This window comes from Colletotrichum destructivum, chromosome 3, assembly GCF_034447905.1.
Source record: "Colletotrichum destructivum chromosome 3, complete sequence".
NCBI lineage: Eukaryota > Fungi > Ascomycota > Sordariomycetes > Glomerellales > Glomerellaceae > Colletotrichum > Colletotrichum destructivum.
This window is the reverse complement of record NC_085898.1, coordinates 2295094-2307939: the sequence shown is the minus strand read 5'-3', so window position 1 is coordinate 2307939 and position 12846 is coordinate 2295094. Positions and strand designations below refer to the sequence as shown.

At 57.3% G+C, this 12846-nt stretch overlaps 5 protein-coding genes across 5 annotated transcripts; 2 read left to right on the top strand and 3 right to left on the bottom strand.

The window, feature by feature from the left end:
* Window positions 1–2416: 2416 nt before the first annotated feature.
* On the bottom strand, window positions 2417–4043 carry CDEST_04782 (Putative Beta-grasp domain superfamily protein). Its single transcript, XM_062920941.1, has 3 exons — window positions 3666–4043; window positions 3294–3458; window positions 2417–3085 (listed from the first exon to the last, which is right to left on the bottom strand). The coding sequence occupies exons 1-3, from the start codon at window positions 3719–3721 to the stop codon at window positions 2968–2970; spliced, it is 339 nt and encodes a 112-aa protein (XP_062776992.1). The 5' UTR covers window positions 3722–4043; the 3' UTR covers window positions 2417–2967.
* Window position 4044: 1 nt separating this feature from the next.
* On the top strand, window positions 4045–7217 carry CDEST_04781 (Putative elongator complex protein). Its single transcript, XM_062920940.1, has 3 exons — window positions 4045–4394; window positions 4453–6656; window positions 6724–7217. Exons 1-3 carry the CDS (start codon window positions 4263–4265, stop codon window positions 6872–6874), a joined length of 2487 nt encoding a protein of 828 aa, XP_062776991.1. The 5' UTR covers window positions 4045–4262; the 3' UTR covers window positions 6875–7217.
* A 1-nt stretch (window position 7218) lies between these two features.
* Window positions 7219–8083, bottom strand: CDEST_04780 (Putative small subunit of serine palmitoyltransferase). Its single transcript, XM_062920939.1, has 2 exons — window positions 7607–8083; window positions 7219–7492 (listed from the first exon to the last, which is right to left on the bottom strand). Exons 1-2 carry the CDS (start codon window positions 7710–7712, stop codon window positions 7242–7244), a joined length of 357 nt encoding a protein of 118 aa, XP_062776990.1. The 5' UTR covers window positions 7713–8083; the 3' UTR covers window positions 7219–7241.
* Window positions 8084–8227: 144 nt separating this feature from the next.
* CDEST_04779 (Putative peptide chain release factor class I) lies at window positions 8228–9256 on the top strand. The gene is made up of 2 exons (XM_062920938.1): window positions 8228–8715; window positions 8818–9256. Exons 1-2 carry the CDS (start codon window positions 8437–8439, stop codon window positions 9193–9195), a joined length of 657 nt encoding a protein of 218 aa, XP_062776989.1. The 5' UTR covers window positions 8228–8436; the 3' UTR covers window positions 9196–9256.
* Window positions 9257–9328: 72 nt separating this feature from the next.
* CDEST_04778 (actin) lies at window positions 9329–12140 on the bottom strand. Its single transcript, XM_062920937.1, has 7 exons — window positions 11280–12140; window positions 11114–11144; window positions 10909–10964; window positions 10772–10802; window positions 9934–10705; window positions 9644–9875; window positions 9329–9585 (listed from the first exon to the last, which is right to left on the bottom strand). Exons 1-6 carry the CDS (start codon window positions 11284–11286, stop codon window positions 9645–9647), a joined length of 1128 nt encoding a protein of 375 aa, XP_062776988.1. The 5' UTR covers window positions 11287–12140; the 3' UTR covers window positions 9329–9585; window position 9644.
* Between the last annotated feature and the right edge of the window lie 706 nt (window positions 12141–12846).

The window sequence follows — 12846 nt, the reverse complement described above, 5'->3', positions numbered from 1 at the left end:
TAATAGCCTTATCTCTTACGGTGCTAACAGTTCGAAGAGACTAGAAACCGGAAACTCCGGGCAGCTGGGACGGAGTAACCATAGCTTCCATTCATACACGTGAACATGGAAGGGGGGTGGAGGGACGTCACTCCAAATGGGTTCCTTCCACTCTCGACTTTGTTCTTGCTGCAGTCCCGCATCAAATGTCGGCATTCCCGCTCGGGCTCCGCTTACACGGCCCCTAGATTGACGTACCCACCGCTTTCCCATCAAAGCAGATGCTCCAGGCAGCAAGAAGTTGTTGGGCCGTAAGACCGCAAACCAAAGTACTGTAAATTGTGGCTGTGTCAATTGGTAATCCCGGCAATATACTCGGCTTAAGCTGGCGGCGGCCGGCTCGATCGACAACCGGGGCTAACGCCGGCGCCGAACGGCGTGTTCGGCCCCACCACGGACGGAGGTAACGGCCATACATGCTGATGGAGCGCCTAGACATATTAGATTGATGTAGTACTCAACCAATATGAAAGCCAGTTTTGCTGCAAGTGCTTGTTTCTGCTTCGGCGATCTGAGCGACTGAGGAAAAGCCGGACAGAGCCCAGCCAGCAGTTGACACAATCCTATTGACGAAACCCTATGACTTTACCACAGGGACAATGCATCTCACTCGGATAGGACATATCTGACGGTTTCAAAACGAGTTGACCGTCGCGCTTTGAACTGCATACATAAATGTAGCGACACAGCCAGTCCAGGCCGACGTGTGTCTCCCTTCAGTAGTACAATCGTAACTGTATGTGGTGTAAACCACAAAGGGCCATGCCCGCCCTTTGGTCCCAGGGCTCAACTGACCTAACCGTCTGACAAAATGTCACGTGAACAGTTAAGTTGATCGAATCGAAATTGTGTTAACCCTTGTCGTTACCGTACTCTCTTATATATCCCTATTTAGTGTTTCTGTCTCGGGGTCGAATTCACGTAGTACAGAAAAATGATACACCCATCTTAGCATAGCAGAACAGAATGGACAGTCCGGATCGCGTCACACGAAGAACGTAGACAATCAGAATACCAACTCCATTAGCTTTACCTCGTACTAGGTCCTCAATCCTCTCGTCTTTGGTAACCACCCGTCTCAGCCTTTCCATGTCATTCTAGGGGTTCTGGCGACGTCCGACGACAATGGGATGGATCGTTCAGCAAGCAGCAGCCGTGTAACACGACTGATCGGATCATACCTCCCTATTTATGATCCTCGAACATCTCGCCCGATGATATTCCCCTCCAACGTACGTTTACTCACGGATTCCCCCAAAAGTGCCGCCCGGGTCTCACGGCGAGCCCAGGCACGCCAGCCACCAGCAGGATCTGATGTGCCGCCAAAAGCAGTGAGAAGAGCAGAGGAGCACAGAGATCCGGCGCCCTTTGGAGAAAACGGAGGGTCCAGTCTCAGTCGATGTTGCTATTTTCGTTCTGTCCTGTCACGCAAAGAAGGACTCGTCGGCTGGGCATAAATACGCTCTGCAAACGGGACGGGTGACGTCTCCCGCTTGCATTTGGAATACCATAAACGCCACTCACGAATGCAAGGACCGAGAAAGCATCAGAATCCATCTTGAGCATAGCTTATGAGAATGCCATGTGCGTGGGGGCCTTTGAGGCGGGTGTGTATCCGCGAGCTGGCCTTCTAGAAGCGCCCTCTCTCTTCCTTCCTTTTCGCCCCGGCTCGCTGTCACCCCATACGTACGGCGAAGGGAGGGGGTGAGGTGAGGGGCGTGGGGACGGCGGCATTTGGCGTCTTTCCGGATTTGCTTCTTCCTGCAGCATGGCGAGAGATGTACGGCGCAGCGGCCAACAGCAAAGAAGGATATTGACGCGAATACAAAAAAAAAAGGGCTGCAGCAAGCGACCCTGCTGCAAATGTACACCATCGATCATCATGACGAGGTCCCCTTATTTCTTCACCGCCTCGTCGTATGTGCGCGCGCCGGGGGAGATAGAGCCTAGAGTGTACCTGTAATCTCCACCCCCCCCCCCCCCCCCCCGGGGCTCGCGGCTGCTTGGCTTCTCTGCTCAATGGTAGCATTGGTGATGGCCTCGTTTTCAGGTGAGCATGGAGAGCATTTCATTTCCCGTTACGGTGCAGCAGTGGACTACCGCTGGCGCTTGTACACTCCAGATGAGGTCCGCTGATCCAATCTCTTTCTCTCCGTCATCTCGGCCGCAAACACATAGTGGACGACCGGACATGAACCCCCTTGACCGCCTCGAGTGGCGCCAAAATTGGTTGATAATCCCCCAACGCAACGCCATCCCATCGGGTCCAACGTCGCGCGCGGCAGTGTATGCGACGTTGACAGGCTTCCCGGAGGCCCATCCCGCGCGCGATGCCACGATGAACGTTGCACTGGGGACATAGGACGACGACGACAAGACGATACGAGGGCAATCGGGGTTTCCTAGAGAGCGAAGAAGCAAGGGGGACACGAGGGGTGAAGAAGCAGCCGCCACGATGCGACTAAGAGACATGTGGCAGGCAAGGCGTTGGTAGTTGCAGGGTCGCGGGGACCAGGGGAGGTATCTGCCGGGGCGTTTCATCGCGTTGCTGGCGGCATGGCAACGGACGTAGGGCTATGGTGTATATGTAGCACGCAGAGCACACAGGCTCAGAGAGAAGAAGAGACTCAGCGGTCGGAAGCACGGCGTGCGTCCCCCCGTCGGCCGAGTTGACGGCTACGGCCGCAGACTAGTCGAGGCAAATGCGATGCGATGCGGCTGCAAGAAGAGAGTGGAGAAATGGGGTGGGGGAGGGCGTCTAAGTTTCAACGTCGTTCTATCCGCGCCGCATCCCCGGGGATGCATCTTACCAGTTCCAGGTACCCAAAGATACGGCCGCAACCACTTGCAGGGCCCAAGCAGGTCGATGTGCCATTGGCTCGAATATCGCCCACGCCCCCTCCCCCTTCTCAGTCTCTCAGTCTCTCTCTAACCTCCATGGAGCGTCGAGACGAAAAGGATGTTGTCACCACTTTGAACCTCGTACGCCTCCTCCCCCTCGAGTTCCCAGTCTGCGTCGTTGATAAGAGCAAGGATACCAGGTCGACTATGGTGGCCGCGTTAGCGTTGCTTTTAATGACTCTGCAAGAGTTAAAGGTAAGTAGATCCTGTAAGAGAGTGGAAAGAGTGGCGATGCACTCATGCGAGCAAGGTCGAGGGCGGGGTCAGGGTGAGGATAGGAAAGGAGAAGAATGATGCCGCCGAAATGAAGAGGATCGGGGCGGCGCGTATGACAATGCCGCTTCGAGACGTACAGGTGACCATCGAGGACGAAAAGATCCTTCCTCGAATCCTTCATCGTGTTCTCGCAGAGATAGTCGATGAGAAAAGCAATCGTTGCGGGCTTGCCGTCCTTGTTCACTGCCGGGATGGAGAGGGCATGGCGCCGCTGATCAGAGAAGAGCATCTCCAGGCCGCCGCTGTAGAAAGAGCCGTGTCAGCATGAACACATCCTGTATCTAGCCCATCATAACATGCATATGTGCCAACGTGAACCCTCTTTCGAACGTCTCCGTCAGTCCGGATGGGATGAGTCTCAGTTCGAAGCCAGGAGATGGATCTTGGGCACAAGAAGGCACTGCATGCTGAGACGAAGGAGGGGCAAATGCGGTGAGAATGCGACTCACGAGAATTCGACAACGATGGAGATCTTTTCCCCCGCATCTGCAGCGTCTGCAGCCATTTCTTTTGCTTTCCCTTATGTTTCTTTTGCGAGACCTGAAAAACAATATATTTGACCAAGTACAACGCGCCGGCAGCAGCGCGGGTTGTCGGAGAATAAGCGAAGAATATTATATGAGACGTAATCGCAATTGAGTTTGTTTGCTTGTCAGGTCCAAGGCACGGACTGATGTATGGAACAAGTGACGAATGTAAGGCACGGCACAGATGGTAGGGATTGTGGACGGGGAGAGAGTCCGTCAGGTAGCGAACAGGCGCTGGAACTTTTGGCCTGTCCTCGAGGCCCTAGGAGCCTGTGAGCCTGTGGAGCAAACGGCGCGGCGGCTTGTCCACTCGGCTTTGCGTCCCCTGATGCCGCTGTAGCTCGCTGTAACTTTTGGTGTAAGCCAGGACCGCCGCCCAAGTGCACCCCACCAAGAAAATTTCAACTTCACCTCTCGACTACCGCCGGGGAGCCAATCACGTAGCCGTATTGTGCAACCCTCAGAGTCACTTCGTCGACGAAACAAAATAAAATAAGAACCGCGACGACAAGGGACAATATGACGGCCGCCCAGCCATCCATCGAGTACCTGTCTACAGGCGCCAACAGACAGACCGCTGTTGCTGACTGGAGCCCGTGTGGTCTCCTTGCCTTTGGCGCCGACTCCAACATCGCCTTGTGGGCGCCATCCGTGAGCCCTCTATCCAGTGTGTCACCTTTACAGTACCCGGACTGACGAGAATATGAAGTCAAAAAATGATGAAGGAATTACCGCACTTATTAGTGGGCACAAGGAGGTCGTCAAAGCGGTAAAGTTCCTCCCCCAAGTGGACGGTGAGGACCGCAAACTCCTCGTCAGCGGCTCCGATGACCAGACCCTTAGAGTCTGGTCCCTGGACCCTAAGACCAACCAGGCCGAGTGCGTACAGACGATCCATGACCACATGGCGCCTGTGAATTGCATAGCTATTCTCCAATCAAAAAGAACATCCAAGCAGGTCCTCCTGGCCTCAGGGGCTGCTGACGCGACCATCAAGATCTGGCAGCTCAGCGGCGGCCAGCTGCAGTTGCGTCAGACCATCAAGACCAGCCCCAGATACTTCCCTCTATGCCTGGCCCTTACAGCACTCGACGAGGCCGAGGATGTCTTCGTTTTGGCGGCGGCCGGAACCAAGACGTTTGTTCAGATTTTTGTCGCAGCCGCTGAAGAGACACTAGACTTCAAGCTCCAGGCCACGCTATCGGGCCACGAAGGCTGGATCCGGTCCCTTGACTTCACCTGGGAGAACACCGAGCCGAACAGCGATCTGCTGCTCGCTTCAGCGAGTCAGGACAAGTACGTCCGTCTTTGGCGTCTTCACTTAGGCAAGGACTTGCCGTCGCTCGCCGCAGAGGGGTCGGATCCCTTGAGCGGTGCCTACCTTCCCGGCAAGTCCCCTTCGAACAAGGCTCATCGGCTTCAGTCGGCCGGCAAAGACTTTTCCATCACATTCGAGGCCCTCCTCCTAGGCCATGAGGACTGGATCTACAGCGCAAAGTGGTTCACGCGGAACGGCAAGCTCCAGCTGCTGTCGACGTCCGCGGACAATTCTCTCGCCATGTGGGAGGCCGACGCCACGTCTGGCATCTGGGTCAGCATGGCCAGGCTTGGCGAGATCAGCCGAGAAAAGGGTGCGACGACGGCGACGGGCAGCATCGGCGGCTTCTGGACGGGCCTCTGGGCCCCCGACGGCAAGTCCGTCGTCTGCCTCGGCCGGACCGGAAGCTGGCGCCGCTGGGTCTACAGCGATGAGCGAGACGAGTGGCGGCCCGCCATCGCCGTGACCGGCCATACAAGAACCGTCACGGGCATCGCCTGGTCGCGTGACGGGGACTACCTCATGTCGACGAGCTCCGACCAGACCACTCGCCTCCACGCTTGCTGGAAGCGCGGCGACGCCGCCACCGCTGCCCGCTCGTGGCACGAAATGTCCCGCCCCCAGATCCACGGCTACGACCTGAACTGCATCGATACCCTCGGCGCCTCGCAGTTCGTCTCGGGCGCCGACGAAAAGCTCATGCGCGTCTTCAGCGAGCCGCGCGCCGTGGCGCAGATGCTGCGGACCCTCGGCGGCATCGAGACGGACACGCCGGCCGAGTCCATGCCCGATGGCGCCAACATGCCTGTCCTGGGTCTCTCCAATAAGGCCATCGACGCCGTTGACGACGACCAAGAAGTCGAGGCCGACAGCCAATACGACCGCGAGGCCATCGACCCGGCCACCATCGTGCGCAAGTCCATGCTCGACATCGACCACCCGCCCTTCGAGGAGTCGTTATCGCGGCATACCCTCTGGCCCGAGACGGAGAAGCTCTATGGCCACGGCTACGAGATCTCCTGCCTGGCCGCGAGCCACGACGGCAAGCTGATCGCCAGCGCCTGCAAGGCCAGTTCGCTGAACCACGCCGTCATTCGCATCTTCGAGACGGAGAGGTGGACCGAGGTTAGGCCGCCCTTGACGGCGCACTCCCTGACGGCCACGAGGCTGCGCTTCTCGCCGGACGACAGGTTCCTGTTGAGCGTCGGACGAGACAGGCAGTGGGCCGTCTTCGAGCGGGACGACCGGGAGCACTCGAAGTACCAGCTTCTCCAGGCCAACCCCAAAGGCCACACCCGCATGATCCTAGATGCCGCGTGGGCCCCCTCCACGGGCGTGAGGGTCTTCGTTACGGCGGGACGTGACAAGAACGCTAAGGTCTGGGTAGCCAAGACCCAGGAGGGCGGCAAGACGGAGTTCGCCCTGGCGTCTAGCATCGCCTTCGACGGGCCTGTCACGGCCGTCGACTTCCTCGGTAGACAGAGTGCCGGGGGCGAGATCGTCCTCGCCGTGGGCACCGAGTCTGGCAAGATCTCGCTTTGTACCTTGGCCCCCGAGACCTTCCAGTCGGCTGGGACGGTCCAGCTGGCGTCACAGTAAGCCCCAAGCCCCCCCATTTGCATTCAACCATGCCTTAGAAATTTAGCTGACCACTCTTCACAGCCTGTGCCTACCCAAGCCAGTCGCCCAGCTCGCCTGGCGTCCGTCAGATGATAGTAACGACACAGACGAACTGGCCATCGCCGGCGAGGATAGTTCCCTGAGGATATACAGCTTCACCAGGCTGGGAGCGTCCGAAACCACGGTCGAATGAATCCATGTCCTCCCGTAGATGGGAGGGATTTCCATTGAGTCTTTATATATGAGGGTATGATTAGACATGCATCGCGCATGCGCACGAGTTTTACATACATGTGTCTTCGTACAGGCCACCCAAGCCGAACCAAGAAAGGGGCAAATCAACACAAACGCCCGCGCCGGAAGTAAAGCAGAAGAAAAACACGGCACGACAGCCTCCGCACAACGCCCTTCGAGCTCTTCATCGGACGCCCGCCAAGCGTGTCGCTATTAATACCACCCATTCCTCCCTTTTGTTCTTGTTTTGTCATCCAGTACATTACCATTGTCCCTTCTCACAGTCCACATACGGGACAGCGAGAGGAGAGGAGAGGAGAGCCACCCTACAGCTCCTTGACGAGCTCGACAGTCTCCTGTGCCAGGGCCGCGGCAGTCGTGGTCGACCCGGCCGTCAGCACGCTCTCGACAGCGGCCTTCGTGACCTCAACAGCGTCAACCACGGCTTCGACAACGGCGTCGATCGGGTCGCCGTGCATGTAGAACCAGGCGCGGCTCATGAGGAAGGCGATGTGCTGGGGCAGGTAGAGGACGGTCGCAATAATGGTCAAGCTGCTGAGGAGGAAGAGGACGGTGTCTGTGGGGAGGAGTTAGCCAGGTTCTTCCGAGTTCATCCAGCGACAATCAAGACGGGGGGGGGGGGGGGGGGGGGGGGTGGCGGCGATAGTCTCCAGAGAGCATGCAAACGTACAAAAGATGAACTTTTCCAGGGGCGTGAAGATGTAGACACTGAAGGTGACCTCGATTTGGTACTGCTTCAGGTGCAGCCACTTGCTGAAGGACTGGAGGGCCGACATTTTCTTTGACTATTCGCTGAGGGTGGTGGTTGAATGTCGCGTCTGTCTTATTTGGGTATTCGTCGCTCGGATTGCGATTTTCGACCCGTGGTTCGAGGAGACGGATTCGCTCGCCCGCACGTCACAAGCACATGCGTGGAAAAGGGGAGGCGAAGAGGAGCTTGCGTGTGCCAAGTCTATCGTTCTCGTCGCGGAGGAAAGAAATGAGGGAATGTACGTCGCCAGGGAAAGTCTAATCCAAAAATCTCCTTCCAATTGCTCGTACGTAAATGCCGTCGACAAGGAGAAGCCCGGGGTGGATGGTGTTTTCTACCGTGTTTACGGAAGTAGGAGGAGGAGCCAAACTTTCGCCCGAGACGGTTCGCGCGGGAATCTTATCAGAGAAATGGGGGCCCGCGCGACAAAAGGCAACCGAATCCGCGTGAGGTGTGGAAGGAGGCGCTGTCGGGGTTCCACGGCAGTGTCCACACTTGCCAGCAGAACAAAAGGCGGGTCGGCCAATTTACAGCGATCACCTCCAGCACATCCAGTGTCCCCCCGCCTGTACCAAATTTCACCACTGATTGGTCGCCCCAATTCCAACATCCCTTAGACCAGTCATGCACTCCAGCCGGCGGCCGGCTGGCATCAAGTGCAACACCTCCCCAACGCTGTGAACACCAGCCAAACGGACTATCTCGAAACCTCAGTCCCATCACCCACGGACAATGGCCCGGTGCACGCGATGCCTCCCCCTCTATCGCTACCCCTTCTGACCCGCCTCGCCCACCGAGCTGGAGCCGCAGCCTCTACCGTGGGCGCCAATGCCCTCATGCGCTGCCGCTGCCTCGCGGCGAGGCCGGCGCCGCAGCACCGTTATCGCCTGCCCCTCGTCGCTTTCTTCAGCGCATCCCCCTCCGCGGCGTTGAAGAAGCACGAGATGCCACCCAGGCCCAGACCGCCCCCAGACTCGGACATCGAAGAGTCCTACCTCAAGGGCAGTGGGCCGGGTGGCCAAAAGATTGTAAGCCTCCCTCCGGCTTTGTCCCCGGGCGGCTTGGAGCTCTATCCAAGCAGTGCCTGAATCCGCATGACTGACTAGCTTGTCTGCCCCTCCACCCTATAGAACAAGACGAGCTCGGCCGTGCAACTCAAACACATCCCCACAGGCATCGTCGTCAAGTCCCAGGCCACCCGCTCCCGAACCCAGAACCGCAAGATTGCCCGCGAGATCCTGGCGCAAAAGATTGACGACCTGCAGAACGGAGAGCAGAGTCGTTCTGCCATAGTAGGCGAGGTGAAGCGGAAGAAGGCAGCGAGCGCCTCGAAAAAGAGCAAGAGAAAGTACCGCCAGCTGGAGGAAGAAAAGGCACAGGGCGAAACGGCCGAGGTGGAGATCCGAGAGCAACATGCTGAGGACCAGACGAACAGCGCACCGACCGCCGCTGAACCATCATCACTTTCACCGGACGTCAGCCCAGATGTGCAAAGCACGAGACTGTAACATCACATAGCATCGTAACGTAGTAGATCATCTGGAGAATAAACTGATTATCTCTACTCCTGGCTAAAATCAATATCGTGATAATGAAAACATCACAATAATACCGGATGTGCGAAACTCGGGAACAGTAAGCAAAGTGTATTGTATGATCGACCTCAGCTGCAGACGTGTCCGCCCCTATACGCGCCCACGCGCGCCCTGCTACAAAACAAGGACCAAATCTTTCGGGATAAGGGTCGACCCAAACTTCTTGACCATGTCAACAACTTTTCGCCAATATGAGACCTGACCGCGATACATGCAACGCCGAAGGGACCTTGCACCGGTCGTGAGCTCTTTGGGATCGATGTGCTTTCGGAAGGGCGAGGATGTGGTTCGGTAAGCAAGTCGCTGCAGACAGATTAGTACGCGATGAATCCCGCAACTCTACAGATGTTACACTACTTACCTTAGAAGCACTTGCGGTGGACAATAGAGGGACCGCTCTCGTCGTACTCCTGCTTGGAGATCCACATCTGCTGGAAGGTAGACAGGGAGGCCAAGATGGAACCACCGATCCAGACGGAGTACTTGCGCTCGGGGGGAGCAATGATCTTGACCTTCATGGAAGAAGGAGCAAGAGAAGTGATCTCCTTCTGCATACGGTCGGAAAGACCAGGGTACATGGTGGTACCACCAGACTGAAAAGCGATTATTAGGGGCTGGTCTTCCTTGTCTAAGGAGGTGAAAAAAACGTACCATGACAATGTTACCGTACAGGTCCTTACGGACGTCGACGTCGGACTTCATGATGGAGTTGAAGACGGTAACGTGGATACCACCGCTCTCAAGACCCAGGACGGAAGGAGCGAAGAGAGCCTCGGGGGCACGGAAACGCTCGTTGCCGATGGTGATGACCTGACCGTCGGGAAGCTCGTAGGACTTCTCCAAGCTGGAGGACTGGGAAGCGGTCTGGAGCTCCTGCTCGAAGTCAAGGGCGACGTAGCAGAGCTTCTCCTTGATGTCACGAACGATTTCACGCTCGGCGGTGGTGGAGAAGCTATAGCCGCGCTCGGCAAGGATCTTCATCAGGTAGTCGGTCAAGTCACGACCGGCCATGTCGACACGGGCAATGGCCTGGGGAAGGGCGAAACCCTCGTAAATAGGGACGACGTGGGTGACACCGTCACCGGAGTCGAGGACGATACCGGTGGTACGACCGGAGGCGTACAGAGACAGGACGGCCTGGATGGAGACGTAGAACGCGGGGGCGTTGAAGGTCTCGAAGACGATCTGGGTCATCTTCTCTCTGTTGGACTTGGGGTTGATGGGGGCCTCAGTCAGAAGGACAGGGTGCTCCTCGGGGGCGACACGGAGCTCGTTGTAGAAGGTGTGGTGCCAAATCTTCTCCATGTCATCCCAGTTGGTGACAACACCGTGCTCGATGGGGTAACGGAGCGTCAGGATACCACGCTTCGACTGTGCCTCATCACCGACGTAGGAGTCCTTCTGGCCCATACCGATCATGATACTATTCAGGTGTTAGGTCGAGGCAGCGGCGGGCAGGGGAAATGCCGCAGCGAGGATTGGAACCTACCCATGGTGACGGGGGCGACCGACAATGGAGGCTGCGAGCTGGTTAGAATCGACAATACCGACTGTCTTTGACCGAATCTCGATACCCCTGAAGGGGGTGAAGACTGCGGTCTGCGGGTGCGGGTGAGGGGGGCTTACGGAAGACAGCTCTGGGCGCATCGTCACCGGCGAAACCGGCCTTGCACATACCCGAACTGGACTCAAGTCAGAACCAAACTCATTGTAGGGGATGCGTGATCGATGGATCATGTGCCAATGGGATGTTGTGAGGGCTGACGGCTGGCCAGATCTCTTCGAGGCCCAAGAGGCGGAAATGGTCGGTGAGACGGCGGGGAAAGCTTACCCATTGTCGATAACGAGGGCGGCAACCTCCTCTGCAGAGACGGACGTTAGCGATCGAAGACAAAACAAGATGCGAGTCGATGGATGCCGAGCATCGCGACGGCGGGTGGCGGAGACGTGGCAGCGTCGAGCCGGGAAGGGTTGTTGACAGAGATGGCGTCACGTACCTTCCATTTTGAATTAGGGTGGTGGGTGAGGACTGGGAAAATAGAGAGGATTTGTAGAGGGAATTGAAGACAGCTCACTCGATTCCGGAATCGTAGGAGCGAGATGGAACTGGCAAAAGTCCTGAGCGGATGGCAAAGAACTTGGAGAGAGCACGTCGATGGGTGATGAGGTCGGAAGTGGGAAAGGTTACGGGAAGATGAGAGGTAGTCGATTTTGGGTGGAGGAGGGGGGAAGAAGGAGAAGAGTGGGAATGGCAGGCACAGTGTGCGGTGAGCGCTGGCTGCCGCTCCTCGGCGTTTCGTTGGCTGCTGCTTTGCTGCTGGCGGGCCAGGTTTCGATGTCAGAAGCAGACCTAACCCGACTTGTGGGTGAGCAAATGGCTGCGGCGGGCAAAGGTGGGTAGGTAGGAGCGTGGAACAGGTGGCACAGAGTGGCAGCGTGCCCGGGGGAAGGAGTGGCCGCTTTAGCAATTTCTCTTGTCTCTCGTCCACCCAATGAGCTCGGGGGCCTGTGCTTTTGCTCCTTTACTGGTCGCCCACCTCACCTCTTGGACCTGGCAAGTAGTGTGGTGGGGTACGGGAGGGAACGCACTTTCGCTCACTTTTGCGCTCTGATTGACTGGGATGTGACATGGGCGAGGGGGAAAAGGTACCTCAGATCTTGGTGAGCCGATGCGTGATGCACGGGGTATCGTCGTCTTCGCCTTCACCAGGCTGGGTCGCTGGCTTTATGGTGGCTGGGGAAGGAAGCACAGCCAAGTCGAGTTGGCTCGAGTACGGATACTACCTAAGGTAGGTAGCGAATTTGTCGAATTGCACTGGCAGGAATTGCTTCGTCGACCCTAGTATCGCAGGACTGAGCTCTTGAGACTATCGTGTTCAGACCTGCATGGGACCGCCTCCGGGTTCTTATGTCTGTTCCCTTTGCTGGGTAAATTGAGAAACGACAATCGTGGACTCGAGCCCCTCCCCCCCTCGAGCCCGCTGCGTCGCAATCACCGCTTCAGACCAACAGGCAACGACCTAATCTACTGGCGGCAACACGTATTCGTCACCATCTCGCGGTCAGCGTCTGCTCTCTCCAGGCAGCTTGAAACCGATGGTGACAGAGGCACCTTCATGGCCGCGTTCACTGACTAATGGAGCCAAGCCACTGTCGAGACAGTGCGCTTGTCATGTTAAGAACTGTATCGGCTCTATTATCTTCATGGGATCCCCACATCAACCACCTGCACGCACGCTACCACCTAATGAAAAGACAAGGTTGGCCCAGGCGAGAGAGCATGGGAGCATGGGAACAGCTTGGCCAAGACCATCTCACCGGCCAGCAGGAGCAGAGATGGTAGGTGGGCAGGCTGGCCGCACACAGTATCGCCAATCCATCTCGTCTCATCCGGGACTGTGGAACGGGGGCTGCTCCTCGACTCGACACCCACGTGAGACTCTCAACAAGATTTCCGCCGCGGCCGCTTAATTCTAGTGTTCATGCTTGATGGTGGCGGGCGGGCGGGTTTGCGCCAGCCAAAAACCACATGCCCAAAGGCCCCCTTCCCGCTCCTCCGTCTGC